The 16,279-nt window shown below is 38.9% G+C and overlaps 1 protein-coding gene across 1 annotated transcript in view; it reads left to right on the forward strand.

Moving 5' to 3' along the window:
* CORIN (corin, serine peptidase) overlaps positions 1-16,279 on the forward strand; it is a 209,798-nt gene that overhangs the window by 175,557 nt on the left and 17,962 nt on the right. Inside the window, 3 exon segments of the mRNA XM_078148375.1 lie at positions 3,084-3,203; positions 4,844-4,954; positions 5,763-5,892. Of these exon segments, the coding sequence (XP_078004501.1) occupies positions 3,084-3,203; positions 4,844-4,954; positions 5,763-5,892 (361 nt within the window).

A 16,279-nucleotide genomic window follows, 5' to 3' on the forward strand; every position in this document is an offset into this window, starting at 1 on the left:
ATGACTTAAGCTCTGTGAGCAAAGGATGAAAACTTTTTCTGGCATCTCTGCTATTGAACTTCAACCTCACCAGCATTACAGCCAGAAATATCAACGATAATTTCAAGAGGGTACCCCAAGCCCCTTTCCATTTCTGACAGCTAACCTTTGATGCCTCTTTCCATTTCTGACAGCTAACCTTTGGCCTTATGTTCTCTTAGACTGTAGCAAGGCAGAAGCCAGAGCCCAAGTGTTTTCAAAACAGTATACACAATAAGTGAGTGACAATTTGAAACTGACTTGAGTTTTGATTATTTTGCTCATCTTACTGTCAAAGGTTTTATTGACCCTTTTTTACTATTGAAAAGCAATCTATCTTTTAGGATCATTCTTATTCTCCTGACCTTTAAAGAATGAAATATTGCCTTGTTTCCTAAAATGTGTTTCTATGGAAGATCTTGCCCTTCTTGAGACTAGACAAAATGTCATAAGCAATGAACAGAATTCTTATCTGCTGCTATAAATATGAAAGGTTGCATCTGCTGGAAAATTACAGCTGTCGGAGTGACCTGAGATCAACCATGGAAAATGTTGTGGTGTGCTTTGAAGTTCTCAAAAGTTGCTGTTTCCTTACTTATGTCTTTGTGGGAAGGAAGGAATCCAAAAGTCATTGAGCTTTTCTTATATAAAAGAAATTTTTTTTGGGGGGGGATGTATTGGATTTGTTCACAAAACTGGAATTTCATATGGTGATAATGTACTAGAATTTAATTTAAAGATGAAATCATATTTTAGATGGTATAAAGAAGTTTGAAATATTCAGTGGGAATTTCCAATATTGGGAAAATGCCAAAGGTGAGGAGAGTGGAAGAGGAGGGGAGGAAATAACTCTCATTAGAAATTGGAAGTCAGGTGTAGGATTTAAGAGGAGATGATTGTTGAGAAAATGAGATTGTACTTCAAAAGAAAATTGAAAGCTTGATGGTACTTAAAGTAACTTTTAAAAAATTCATTATCTGTTTTTAAGGATTTAAGAATCACCATCACCACTTGTAAATAGAGTTCAACTCAGTACCTTGAGGGTTGGTGGCTTAATATTTATTGAGCATAGAAGAGGGGATAATGAGAGTTTAAAAGCAGCTGAAACAAACTTGCTTGATTAAAAAGAGTCACAGTCACTGCGATTATGGAAAAAATATCCGGCTACTTCTCCAGATTTAGTTTTTGTGTATTCTTTTGAGTATGGACATGTCTTGTGTTTTGAGAACTTATAACCCTTCAAGACAAATAATTAAATTCTATTTCATGAACATTTATTGACCACCTACTATGTGCCAAGCATTGTGCTCAGTGTTGTGAGCCGTTCGGTGATGGATAAGACATGATTTCTACCCATAATCAATTTATATTCTAGTAATAACAACAAACCACATTTAAGGTTTGAAAATCACCTTTTTCATCTTAAAAGAGATGGCCTTTCTCTTTCCTTACAGGACGGTCATATTGCAAGAATTCTTATTGGGAGCTTGGAAGACAACTTTCCATAAATGGTGGTTAGGTTTTCAGGCTGTCCTAGAAAAGTCTTTAATTTCCTTTTTTCTTTTTTTGATGGAGTTACTCCACTGATACATCAGGGAAATTCTGTAGACATAAGCATGGTTGGATTTCATGAACATGTTTAACAAGATTTTTCAAAATATTCTTATGGGCAAGGTAGAGAAACTTAGCCTGGGAGATCAAAGGGACTTGTGAGTGGTTGAATGACTATGTCCAAAGAATGTTGGTAAAATATATTGATGTGAAATTGGAAGGGGAAGGGTCTGCAGCAGTATGACAAGAGACTCCCTGATGTTCAGCATTTTTTGCAATACTTGATGAATATTGATAGTGAACTTACGAAATCTGCAATTAAACTGAGGATCAAAGAGCTAGTTAATTCACTGGGTAGCTAATAGACTGGGATCTGATAATATTTTGCCAGGCAAGAGTGGTGGACTATACTTATTAGATGAATTTTAGTAGGCATAACTGTAAGGTCCAGCAGTCAGATTAAACAAATCAAGGTACAACAATGTACGAGATATGACCAGACAACAGTACATGTGAACAAAGATTCAAAGATATTAGTTGATTTTTTTCTCATAAATTCTGCCAGCCGGTATTTTGGCACCGTCTTGCTCCTTTCTTCATTCCTGTGCCCAGAACTGAATGGGTATCTGTGTCACTCAGGAGGACCGACCTCCGTCTAGAGATTTCTTCTATCCATCTGCTGGTAGAAAAAGTGAAGTCTATTTAATACAACTAGCATCAAGAAGAACAGGATATCATCTCAAAGTGATCAAGATAATACCTGAATCAAAATCAAATGACATTTAAAATTAATAATTGTGCATAAAATTTCATTTGATTCTTTATAATCCTCTGATGCAGTTTACTTGTGATTCTCAATTTAATTGCTCACATTTCTAATCGTAGGGATCTGGTGATTATAAATTCATGTGTCTGAGTGCAGGGTGTAGTTCATAAACTGATTCCAGAGGCACTTCTAGAATAAGAGTGCCATATATTCTTTGAGCAATGACAGAAGCTTTTGAATGTGTCCTGCAAAGATAACTACTTTGAAGGGATGACAACCATGTACAAGCATAAGGGTTTTTTTATTCAACAGCCTCCTCCCTCCTGCTCCCCCACCCCGCCACACTGCAGTATCTTTACTCTTTAGCTGGTGTAGATTTGTAATATGGTTCAGTAAGCAAAGAGTCTACTTTATTGTGCTGCTAGTGACTTTTCGCCTGTGTTCATTATACCGTAGTGACTAAGTTCATGCATTTTACTGTTTTCAGATCACATTGTTAATGTTTAATCTTGTTCAACCTGTGTTATTTAACACAGAACAGTCACAGAGTTAGTTAAGCCATGGTTTTAGCAAAATACTTCTGAACTACATTTAACATTCCCAGTGCGATCTGAAAATGAAAATAACAGAAAGCTCTATTGTCAATATTGTGTAATTTCTCTGTTATGATATTAAAAGGAAGAGGCGTTGTGTTTCCATATCAGGTTTTCACACGTGGCTCTTGGAATGAATGTGATCTTGTTTCTAGGTTGCCCAGAGAGAGGTCTTTGGGAATGTCCTGCCAGCAAACTGTGTATCAAACACGAAATGATTTGTGATGGGTTTCCAGACTGTCCTGAGAAGATGGATGAAAAACTGCTGTGAGTGTGTGAACTGCCTTTTCATCTTACGCTTTATTTCTCAGCTCAAATACATCTTAGAATTAGCCCTTTTCCCAGAGGAGGGGATGATTTATCCAGATGGGCATAGGGACCTTGCTTTCTCATCTCTGGTGAGTTTCAACAAAGGAGAGTTGAGTGTGTTCGCTGCTGGTCCTCATCCCAAGCCACATCAGTGTGTATATCACTGCCTCCTCTGCTGCCCATGGAGACTGTTTCTATAGGGCATCTAGTCAGGTGGAAGTAGTCTTTCATTTGTGTGCTGTTCACCCCCCCCAATACTTAATGATGACATTTTGCAGTTTACATGAGCTTATGTTTGCCTCACACTCACTGTGCCGTATTGTTTTTTTTTTTTTGCGAAGGGCATTGAAACTACTCAATTTTATAATCATAAAATAATAACATAACCTTTGAAACCAGGCATTGTTTTTTGCCTTTTTTATATCCTCAGCCCTTTTCACAGTGCTGGGCACATAGTAGGTACTTAATGATAGTTGACTGACTGAGAAAATGTTAGGCAAGACTTACTCTAATTTTTTTTAAAATTTAATTTAGTATTTTATTTCCCCCCAATTACAAGTAAAAACAATTTTCAACATTCATTTTTAAAATTGAGTTCCAAATTGTCTCCCTTCTTCCCTCCCCATCCCCCTCATTGAGAAGGTAAGCAATTTGATAAAGGTTGTGCGTATGTGGTCATGCAAAACTTATTTCCATATTAATCATGTTGTAAAAGAAAACATAGACCAAAATAAAAACCCAAGAAAAATCAAGAAAGTCAAAAAGTATTCTTTGATCTGCATTCAGACTCCATTTTTCATCATAAGGGCAAGACTTACTCTAGACAAAAGTTGAAGTATTAAGAGTCACATTTGTATTCTAAGGTTTACAAAACACATTCCCCACCACAACTCTATGAGATAGTATATTGTTATTCCTACTTTAAAGTTGAGGGAAATGAGTCTCAGAGGGTCCCATAGCTGGTGAGAGTCAGAACTGAAGTTTGATTCCAGGTCTCCTGAGTACAAATCCCTCCCACTTTCCACTACAAAATGCTACAAAATCTTTTTTTTTTTTCCTGTAAGGCCTCCATCCTTCTCTCTCCCAGAAACCTAGCACTCTCTGGTTTCTTGGGTCCCTCCTGCAAGTAAAGAAAGCAAATTCATTTACACTAAGGTGTCCTTGACAATATGTTACTCCTCCCAAGAGTATTTACATTTTAAAGTAGAATTACTAGAAGAAAAACAAAAGTTGAGCCAAAGGAATGAATCACTAATGGTAGATTTTCAGGTCCTGTGCCACCTGGGTTGAGCAAGATATTTCCAGGTGAAGAAGCTCCCCTCGCATCTCACCATCTAGGTGAAAGACTATTCTGCTTTTGCTTAGCACCAGTTCAGTATGTACATATAATCTTTCATACTAATGTGATGAATAAAAACATAGCTTTTTTTGCTTTTAGTTTTTATGCTGTTCAGAAACAGAAATGTTCACAATTAATGGCCTGAGGATCCTTTACTATCCAAGAGCCTGGTAGCCATCACAATAAATTTTTCAAAACATAATATGCACATTTTAGGAATAATCACACTTATCTCTAAAAATTTTTTCCACTTGTTTTTGATGCCAGCGTTTTGCCAAGATGATGAACTGGAGTGTGCCAATCATGATTGTGTGTCCCAGGATTTGTGGTGTGATGGTGGAATAGATTGTTCAGACAGCTCTGATGAATGGGATTGTGGTAAGTCTGGTCTTTTCTGCCCCCTACCATAAGTGATAGTGGCTTTATAGCTTGAAAACTCAAAGATTATGATGTCCCCTTGCCCTCATTAAAAGCAATGATGGCAACAACAAATCTTTATTTTTAAAATTGTGACAGAACTTTGTAAGAGTGTCTTACCTCTCCTATTTCCAGGTAAAGAGGTTTTTGTTTGTTTGTTTTGTTTTTTGTTTTCTGTTGTGCTTTTTGGTGAGGCAATTGGAGTTAAGTGACTTGCCCAGGGTCACACAGCTAGTAAATGTCAAGTGTCTGAGGCCAGATTTGAACTGAGGTCCTCCTGACTGCAAGGCAAGACCTCTATCCACTGTGCCACCTGGCTGCCCCTAAAGGGTTTTTTCATTAAATTATTTATTTATTTATTTGGAGTTTCACCTCTTTTAGTTGTTTTTTTTTTCCAGTCATGTCTGACTCTCTGTGACCCCTTTTGGGATACTAAAGTGGCTTGCCATTCCCTTCTCCAGCTCATTTTACAGGTGAGGAAACTGAGGCAGATAGTGTTAGGTGACTTGCCCAGGGTCACACAGCTAGTAAGTGTCTGAGGCCAGATTTGAACTCAGGAAGACTCATCTTCCTGACTCCAGGCCCAGCACTCTACCCATTGTACCACCTAGCTGCCTGGTTTCACCTTTATCATATGTTAACAAAGAGATTTTGATCTATATGCTTTAGGTCTTTAAATTGTGAAAACAGCAATAACTATCCAAGATAACAGTTTGGTTGCGGGAGAAGAAATAGAGTTTTGTTAAAATATTTCTTTTTCTCCCTTCAGTGACATTATCTAAAGATGTGAGCTCCTCTGCATTCCTGAGTGTACATCGATCTGCCACTGACCACCAAGTGTGTGCTGACAACTGGCAAGAGACGTTGAGTCAACTGGCCTGCAAGCAGATGGGTTTAGGGTAAGGTCAGTAGTTTGTAGCACTGCTGAATTTCTCATTGTTTCGTTAAGTGTATTAATGACGCCTCCTTCTTATGAACACGTAGGTTGTTAGAACTCTTACATGGAAAAACTTTTCAGAGGAAGAAGGAAATGAGTGTGGTGCAAAAAAGTGTCTTTAATTACAGACACCTGCTCTAAAGAGAGCTGAAACCAGACTTTGATAGACTCTAAAAGCAAATACAATCAATGGGTTTTGAAGTACTCATGAAATAAAAGGTTCCCAACATTTATTTGTAAGGCTATAGAAATTGTTTTCTGTATGACCTAGATGGAGAAAACTGGTAACTTCTCTACAGTGTTGCTAAAAATGTCTGTTTGAAGGATGCTTGATTCATTTTAATTAACCAGATGTATATTAAGCACCTACTATGTGCAAGGCACTGTGTCAGGTCCTGACGATACAAAGTCAGATGTGGACGAGAAAAGGCACCAGATTTAGTAGCTAAGAGATGACTGGTAACTTAGAAGAGGGCATTCCTTCTCTGTTGGCATTCCTTCTTCTACGTTCTTCTTTTCCTTTTAGACCTCTGTGAGTTGTCTCCAGAAGCATATCACTCTGTGACCAATGTAGTGATGACTCTTTCAGAATTTAAGTTGTCTTGAGACATTGAACATAAAATCATTCATTAAGCCTGAATTTGCTGTCCATCGAGCATTAAGTAGTAGAACTTGTCAAAATCCATCCTCCAGGGGCATAAGCCTTCAAGAACCCAAGTCATCTCTATGCCAAGATGACATACCTTTGGTGGAAAACTAAACAGTTTCTACTTTTTAGAATTGAAAAAGTTTGGTTTAGAGTTGCGAGTATTTAAATTTACCAAGAAATGGAGTGATTTTTAACACTGAAAACATCACCATTTGTGATCCTTAGTAAATGGTAGAGGCAGTGTGGTGTAGGGCAAAGTTAAATAGAAATGGGGGCCACTGATCCATACATAAGGATCATTGCGGCTGCAAATTGACTTGGTTTTGTAATATTATCTATTGGATTTTGTAATATCTATAGGTTCATAGCATTATATTTATATATAATTATATTTGTAGTAATATATGTTTATAATAATATATGTATTATATATATACCATTATAATGTGATATTATTTTTTGTTTGTTTTCATTTCACTTTTATTTGCCCTCTAATGTCACATTTACTCCTATACCATAAGGTATAGGTAGATAATGTCACATTTACTTCATACCATAACCTATACCATACCTTTTTTTTTTTTAGTTTCTTTTGGGATATCTCTTTCTTTTGAGCAACCTCTTCTGGTTTAGGAACAATGTTCATTTTCACTAAGTATCATCTCAATATGGCAAGGGGAACTCATATGTGGGTTGACTAGACTATGAGCCCTGTAAGTACACCATTGCATTTTGGGAGCCTTGTTGCCCAGGATGTGCTCAGTGACAAGAGAATCCATATCCAAACCTTTCAGTTCTGTGTTACTCTCTGCATTTTTAAGTGGAGGCAGCAGGGACTCAGCACTTTTTTTTTGGGTTAATGACCCTTTGTCCAACCCTATTGCTTAGCCTGAGCATTCAGCCAATTCCACCATTATGTCAACGGAAGGTAGCACATAGTTTCTTCAAAGTGATATCTTTCAAACATTTGGCAGCTTTTTGGATATGCATGCCCTTCATAGTTTGGGCTGTTTCACCGGTGATCTTGAAGTTGACCCGGAGATTTGAACCCCTTGACTTACATGATTTTGTGGAGTTCTCTGTATCAGGAGAGTACCTCACCATTTTAAAAGATTACCTAGGATGACTCATTCATTGTATTTTTATTTATTTTGTTAAATATTTCTCAGTTACATTTTATTCTGGTTTGGTAGCATGCAGGAATGTTGCCAGTATCATGCCTTGCTGCCCAGGTACGACGTGTTTGGCCCCTCTAGTGGGGGGGGGGGTAGAAAGCTATTCTCACAGCAAGGAAGGCCCAGTTCCACTTCCTGCCCTGAAACATACTGGCTATGTAATCCTGGCCAATTCCCTTAACCTCCTGGTGCATTAGACAAATCTCTGAGACTATTAATTTCAGAGCGTGTTGATTTGCCTTGATAAGAAGTTTTCTCACTGGGAATTCCTTACAACAATGAAATCATAGGTCCAGTCCAGAACACTTCCTCAAAAAAGCAATTAAGCATTTAAATGAAAAGGCCAAAAAAAAAAAAAAGGAAAGAAAAGAAAAGGTATATAGACTGAGTCACAGCACCCACAACAGAACTTGGCTTCTTGAATGTTGAATATTGGCTCTGTGTGTGTGTGTGTGTGTGTGTGTGTGTGTGTGTGTGTGTCTGTGTATGTGTGCTGATGTGTCTCCATTCGTGTAAGAGTTTTGAAAGAAACAGTTTTCTTTTGGAGGAGTTCATATTTCTATTTTTTTGGTTATCTCCAAATATTTTTGGGAGGAAGATGAAATGTAATAATGAGGGAGCCCAAGCAAAAGAAGTCATAGCTCACTAGCTTTGTGGCTCTGGGCAAATCACTTAACCCCAATTGCCTTAACAAAGAAAGAAAAAAAAAGAAAAGAAGTCATAAAACTACCATAAAACAAAGGAAAACCATGTGTGATCTAAAGAAACGTGGTATTATGTGGTATTTTGGGAAATATAAATCTTTCATAAAGGCACAAAGAAAAAAAATCGTGCTTGGAGTAGTGGGCTCAGAATTAGCTTCTACCTCTAGCTTACCACCCTCCTACCTCCACCCTAAGAAAGGAGAGGGCAAAGAGAGGAGTGGACCCAAATCACTTCTATACTTTTTATCATCGTGCCTTGCTAGTGATGCTCTTTGCCCTGATTGCACACACAGTGGTCATTTTTAGATGGTGCCAGGAGTCTATAGGATGTAGAGGTGTAGGGCAGATGATAAGGCCTGATGATCTTCCATCTTTAAGTTAAGGGAGGTTAAGGTTAAGGGAGTTGGCCAGGATTACATAGCCAATATGTTTCAGGGCAGGAAGGGGAACTGGACCTTCTTTGCTTTGAGAATAACTTTCTGTTCCCCAGAAGCAATTGATTGGTGTCTTCCATTTCATAAAAGCTGTGAGAGCAGTCAGGCAGGCCAAATGAAATGTGTTCAGGGATAACTTCAGTGGAGAGGAAAGAGATGAGGGGTGTAGGGAAAAGTATTTCTACCACCCTTCTCCCCACCAGTGTGGCAGATCTCCTCTCCACCTGGTCATTCTATATGGGTCCTGGAAGAATTGGAAAAGAATTTTGGGGCAATTGGAAGAGTGAGACCTCCAGACCTCAGTAAATCTCATAAAACCTCAACCATTAAACAAAAGCTTTAGAAAGCTTTCTTGACCATTGGATCAATTGACTTCTTAATTGAAACATCTTTGGTTTTCTATGCAGTTCTAAAGAGGAAAGAATTTACTTCCATCTGGTTTTAGGGAACTGGAGATTATTGAGTAATAAAATTGACCTTCATGTGAAGGCCAAGGGCAACATCGTAGTTCAGAAACCATTTTCTTTCTGCTTGTCTTTCTGAAATACTTCTTATGCTCAGTTCTAGTTGTATTAGCAGATAGATTTGTAACTATCAATATTAATGCCCACAGTGAAATGTTGCTTTAAGTCCTCCTGCCAAGTGGCATTTTCTAGGATTAAATACACTTGATGCAATTTAAAAATTTTTTTTATGTAGTTATTGGCTAGTAAGACTCTTCCTGAACCAAATTTTTATTGTCAGTTTTGGAGAATTGTGTAAATCTTGGCATCCTTCCACCTCATTCCACTTCCTTCCCTATAAAGTTCATATCTTCAGGGAATGAATACTAATATTAATCTATAGTAGAGCACTTTGTTAGAATCAAAGAAATTATCTTATTTCTCAAGAACTGTCCAAATAATCCTTTTTGCAAGACTTCATTACCATTTCAACATATAAATGTAATCCCACTTTGGATACAATAAAATTGTAATCAGGAGCCCTGGGGAGCTTTTTAACAATGTCTGTGCTTTCTCTTTCTCATTCCCTTGTTGCTGTATTTTTTGTAACATGAAAGGAAACTGGATCAGGTCATGAAGTAGACTTTTGCTGACAGTTCTCAGACAAAGTTTGAACTACATTGTTTTACCACAGTTCTTGTGATATGATATTGAATGTGTATTTTCTCATTCAAATAGGTTGATAGATCTCAATCTGGAACCATTACCGTTATCATTCAACGCACATATCCAGTGCTTTTCCAGGTCTTCTCATTTCTGCCTTCCCAGCATCTCTGTGTACATTTCCTTCTCCTCTCACTTACCCACCATTCTTGTTCAGTGCTCATCACCCCTTACCAGAAATATTGCCATAAGTCTGACTCCCTCAAGTTCCTTCCCCCTCCAAGACATCTTCGACCCCAGAGATTTTCCTAAAATCTAGGTCAAACTTTGTCACTTCACTCCAGTGACTGCCTAATTATTACCTCTAGGATAAAATATAAGGTATAACAGCATTTAAATCTCTTCACATCCAAGACCCTTCCTGTCTTCCAGGTGTTCTTGAATATTATCCCCCTTTTTGAGCACCCTCTGGGGCCTCTGTACTGGCTTCCTTGCATATGGCACGCCTTCTTCGGTCCCCATGCCTTTGCACTGGCTTCCCCCTTGTGCCTGGAATGCCTCTACCTCCTTGGCTGTCTTCAGGACTCAGCTCAAATTCCACCTTTTGTGGGACACTTTCTACCATCTCTCTCCTCCCAACTGCCTACTCTGTATGTATCCTGCAGATACTTACTTATGCACATGTTTTATCTCTCATTAGAATGTCAACTCTTTGAGGGCAGGGCTTGTTTTTATTTTTCTTTGTATCATCAGTGCTCAGCACAGTGCCTGGCATATAGAATGCATTCACTACATGATGTTGATTTATTGACTAAAGAAAAGGCCTGGAACAAGGTTTCCAGTAGAATAGGAAAACCATCTAAGGAAGGCTTTATAGAAGACACAACAAAAAAACGGGGATGGATTTAGTGTATAGAATGAGATATATGTATTTTTGTGTGCTGCCATTGGAGGAATTTGCTTGGCTTGGCCATTCACATTTGTTATAAGAAGGTTTCTTCCTCCCACCTCCATATTTTTGGCAGCTGCATGGAGTATGGTGTGGAGAGGGAAGATAATAGAAGCTGGGAGTTTCACATAAGGAACTTGGAAGTAGTTGAGGTGGGTGGTAATGAGGGCCAGAGCTTGGATGACAGAAGCATGTGGATTGTGAAGAATTGTGGAGAGGGACCTGACGAGACTTGGCAACTAATTGGATTTAGGGTTAAGGAATATGGGAGAATCAAGAATGCTTGCTTCTCATGCTTACTCCCTGTCTCACTTAACTTCCCCAGGCCTCATTTTTCTCATTTGGGAAACAAGGGTGCTGGGCTAGTTGGACTGAGGGCCCTTCCAGCTCTTGAGCTCTGACCATAAGTAAAACACTGAATAATAGAACTTCAAGTAACTGGGATTCTCATTTACCCAGATTTACCTTAGCTCTTTCCCCAAGGCATTCTACTTGTAGGGGAAAAGCAGCATATTATAAGAAGACAAACAAAGAAGGAGTTTCGTTAAAAAACAAAACCAACCCTTATATATTTTCTTTTACCCTAGTCCCAGAACTTTATGCTGATCTCTTTTAAATTTCATCTCATATTCAACTCTCGGTCCCAGCCTATTGAGATCTTTTTGCATGCAAATTCTATCAATAACAGCTACAATTTCTCAAACACTTTCAGATATGTGAAGTGCTTTGTGATTTGCCCACACAGATGGTGGGGAGGTAGTAGACTTTCAAATTCAGGTCTCCCTTGCTCCAAGAAGAGCACTATATCCATTATACCACCAAAACTGCACTAAGATTTTTTTGGGGGGAAGACCGCCTATATCAATGATACTTTGCAGCTTTGCCTCACCTGCAGATTTGGTAAGCACGCCTTTGGTGCTCATACACATGTTATTCATAAAAATATTGAAGAGGTCAAGGACAGAGGACTGTGGCACCCCTTGATGCTATTCCTCTGGTATGACATGGATCATAACTCTTTGGTCACTGGGTTTCTGTAAATTGTTATTTTACAATAAAAATGGGTTTCAGTTTAATTCAAACCAAACAACATTAAATTAAGCTCCTGCCACATGCAGGGCACTATACTGGGAACTGGAGGGGTAGTAAAGATGCAAAGACACACAGTCCTTGCCCGGAAGTTAACTTAGTCAACTAAGGGGGTGGGACAGACACTGAAATAGCTGTAAAATAAGGAATGAGGCAAAGGGGAGATGCGAGCAGCGGGCCAGGAAAGTTTGACAAGCGAAGATCACTTGAAGCTGGGTAGAGGGAAGGGAAGGCTGAATTCATCATCTTATTTGATATTTACAAGAACCTTGTTAAGGAAGCCAGAGCAGTCCATGGTTCAGAGATGTCAAGTGACTCGTGCAAAGGCACACAACTAGCAAATGTCAGAGCTGGGACCAGACTTCAGTTCCAAAGCTCTTTGCTGCCTTAATTCTCAAACAGTCAATTATGTTCTGTAAGGCAGACTATGGACTTGTACATTAAAAAAAAAATTCAACAAGGATTGAAACAACAAAAGCTTTCTGCCTAATTTTAGTTAACTAGAAAATTCAATTAACACCTTATTCCCAAAGTCTTTTTATTTCTTGAGGTTATTCTGTTTAAGACCCCAGCTGAGACTCTTCTTCAGCCTTGCCCCCCCATTCTCATTTTAATTTCCTTCCCATCCTATAGATCATAATTCCAAATTAACCACTTTTTAAAAATTTCATTTAAGTAGCAAACACAGGGGACACTAAGAATCATGCTGCCTAGTGTCAGTTTGTGTTTTTCAAAACTCCACTAATGATTTTCTGTGAAAATTCCCAAGGAACCCCTTTCTTCAGCATGCATGTGTGCTTAGAAACAGGGTGTCCCCAAAGTCTCAGTGCAGTTTTAAGTTTCAGTAGCAAGACTTTTGGGAACTCCTTTGTGTGTGTTTGTATGCACATGCATATGTGTGGATGCATGTTGACATGTCTACTTTGTGAGAGGCAGTGCTGCATAGTAGGTGGAGAGCCAAGAAGATCTGAGTCCAAGCCTATTTCTGAGACACAAGGTTGTGTGACCCTGGCCCCCTGTCACTTCACCTCTCAGTACTCTAGGCAATTCTCTCACTTTAAGTCAAAGAGTAGATACTCACCTGAGTTGGCTAATGGACTTTCCTCATCTGGGAGTTCCCAATACAATGAAATCACAGATCCATTCTCTATTTCTTTTTTAGTCAATGTGTACCCAAAGGCTAATAGTTGGACAGTAGTAGATAATAGATGAGCTTATGTACTGACTACTCAGTGGAAAAGTTTCAAGCCGTGATATGCAAATATGGGCTTCCAAGATTGAAATAATTTCAAGTGATTTGTCTTATTGACCGGAAAAGACAGTTTAGATTTACTGACTTATTGTAAGGACCTAGAGTTGACTCCTGTTTATTTTCCTCTGACTCCATTACAGTGCTAACAAGACTTGCCTTCCTAAAACAAAGTTAATGCATCTCTTGTGTGACTCTAGTCTAGCACACTCCTCTAGCATGACTTTTTCCACTGGCAGGATCTAAAGAAGGCTTACACCGTGGAGTATGGGCTAACTTCCGCTTCTCTGGTGAGCAGTGCTAATACAAATAAACTGCAGCCATGGATCTTATTTATGAGATGCCTTATGAGTCAAAGTGAGACTAGTTCCTTAAATGTTTCTTCAAGGCATTTAAGCCATTTCACTTTGCTCCTGTACAACCCTGAGAGATGTCGGGATGCTCTTTCTTGTCTATTCATGCGTTTTACCAGCATTCTGTTTTTGCCAATGGAAGCCAGATTATGTGACAAAGACTGGCCAATCTATACTCTCTCCCTGTTTCAGTTTCTTCATCAGTAAAATGAGGACATTAGATTACATGGTTTTTAAAATTATTTTTTCAGCTTCAGCATTCTGGTTCTAGAAATTGTGGCCTGGAAGTATGTGAAATTGGCTTCCCTGAACAGACAATCAATGAGCTACCACCAAATGCAACATATAGTAGAGGGGCAGAGAGTAAGTCACGTATCATGAGACCTGGGTTCTAATCCTAGAAGTGGAATTTTACTAGAAATGCTCTGTGGGACATCGGGCAAGTCCCTGTTTTTGAGTCTCAGCTTTTACCTCTGTAAAACTGGGGAATCAGACTAGATCAGGTGTGGAGAACCTGCAGCCTCGAGGTCACATGTGGTCCTCTAGCTTCTCAAGTGCAGCCCTTTGACTGAATCCAAACGTCACAGAACAAATCTGCTTAATAAAAGAATTTGTTCTGTAGAAGTTGGTTTCAGTCAAAAGGCTGCACCCGAGGACCTAGAAGGCCACATGTGGCCTCTGGGCCGCGGCTGCAGGTTCCTCACGCCTGGACTGAATAATCCAATTCAATTCCACAAGCTTTTACCGAGTGTAGACTTTGTCATTATTCCTCCTCCCCCACCCCCATCCAATGGGGATGAAAAGACAGAAGGAAAAAAATTCTCTTTTCTTAAAAAGCTTGTATTCCAATCTGATATTTTCTAGGTAATCTCTAATTCTTTCTAGCTCCAAAGTTTTACGAATCTGATCACTAGAACTCTGCTTCCACATTTTTCAAAATACGTCAATGCAACAACAAAGGCAAACAAGTTAAACTATTTCATTGTAGGGCAGGGATTTCTCTTTCTCTTTCTTTTCCTCTTCCCAAGATATCTTGAATTATGTCAATTGAAATGTATTAGAGAGAGAAGGTATTTTAAAGTTAGGAACTTGTAAAATTGTGGAATTCCCTCACCCATTTTAAAATAGAAAAATCCTAGCACCAGCCCTGAAGTCAGGAGGACCTGAGTTCAAATCCGGCATCAGACCAAACACTTGACACTTACTAACTGTGTGACCCTGGGCAAGTCACTTAACCCCAATTGCCTAAAAAAAAAAAATCCTTACCTGTGACTTTCAGATTGATTTGAGGAGGGAGGACAGTATTGTAAGGAAGGTTAAAGTCATCCAGATACTCAGATATCATATGATGGAAGAAATATAATCAAACTGATGGATTACAATATGCCATTTCTAAAGCTGAAAGATTTATTTTTATGCCCAAGTAACTTGTTACTATTTTGTTCTTCCCTGGAAAACTATTCTCTATAATGATGTTTTCTCTGGGTGATGTGTTTTTCAGATTCTGCTTGATGTGTTACAGAAATTCAGGCTTTATTGCCATCCCTGGTTGTAACTAAGAGGCAGACCCACCCCTCTCTTTCACTGCCACCCCCTCCTCACTGCTTGCCCTAAAGCAAAGGTTTTTTTTTTTAAACCTTTAAATAGGAAAGCTGAATGATCAGGAAGTGTAGAAGGTCTGTAGAATATTAAGGAAAATTGTTTATTTAAAGTGATTCCCTGATCAGACATTAATAGTAACTTATATATGGAAATTGGATTTCTTGTCCAAGTCCCTTGTGATCACTTGCACGTGGAGAACTCTAATAGGCACCACTTGGTCATATTGTTAGACGACTATTTGATTAAAGAGGGCTTTTCTCATGTTACTCTGGTTCCTTTCACCTAAATCTTGGGATTAGGATGGATGGGATGTGTGGGATGAAATTCTAAAAGTGGAAGGAAGAGCAAAAATAAATCCAAGTGATTTAAGCTTTTTGTGCCATCTACCTCCTGGCCACTGCTCTTTCAAGGTGACAGATGAAAGGGTGTATTCATCCCCTCAGTAGGGGGAAAAAGTTTTCATTTTATAGCAGGAAGTCTGTGAATCTTTTATTGGATAATATTTTAATTCCTGAGCATTTGTGCTAGCAGGGGAACTCAGCTCCTTGTTGTTATTATTCATTCTTTGTTCTGGAAGAGGACCAATAACACCATGAGGGTGATGTGCTGACTTATGTGTGAATTGGATTTAAGTGAGGAGGAGCTCCATGAAGTCGTCAGTCTCACTCTCTCCTCCAGAGTCATCATTTACTCTCGACAGATAAATAATATGCCTCCGTTGGGAAGGCTCTTTTCATCAACTGAACTTGCTGCTTTGGGAGGGCTATGCATGGAATGAGAAGCCCTTTGCGATAGCCAGACCAGGCGAATCAAGCCTGGTAATCAGTGGGATGACACATATCACAGCCACATCTCCCTCCCACAGCTCTTCAGGCAGTGTGTGATAGCAGATAGAGTGGTTAGAATTTGGGAGTCAGGAGTACCTAGTGCTAAATACTGTTTCTTATAATTATTAGTAAGGGGATCATGGGCAAGTCATCTAACCTGAACCTCAAACAATTGTCTAAGGCTCGTCTGCTAAGTTTTAGGAAGGTTGCAA

The sequence above is a fragment of the Phascolarctos cinereus genome, unplaced genomic scaffold (assembly GCF_003287225.1).
Source record: "Phascolarctos cinereus isolate Bilbo 61053 unplaced genomic scaffold, phaCin_HiC Scaffold_9;HRSCAF=440, whole genome shotgun sequence".
Classification (NCBI taxonomy): Eukaryota; Metazoa; Chordata; class Mammalia; order Diprotodontia; family Phascolarctidae; genus Phascolarctos; species Phascolarctos cinereus.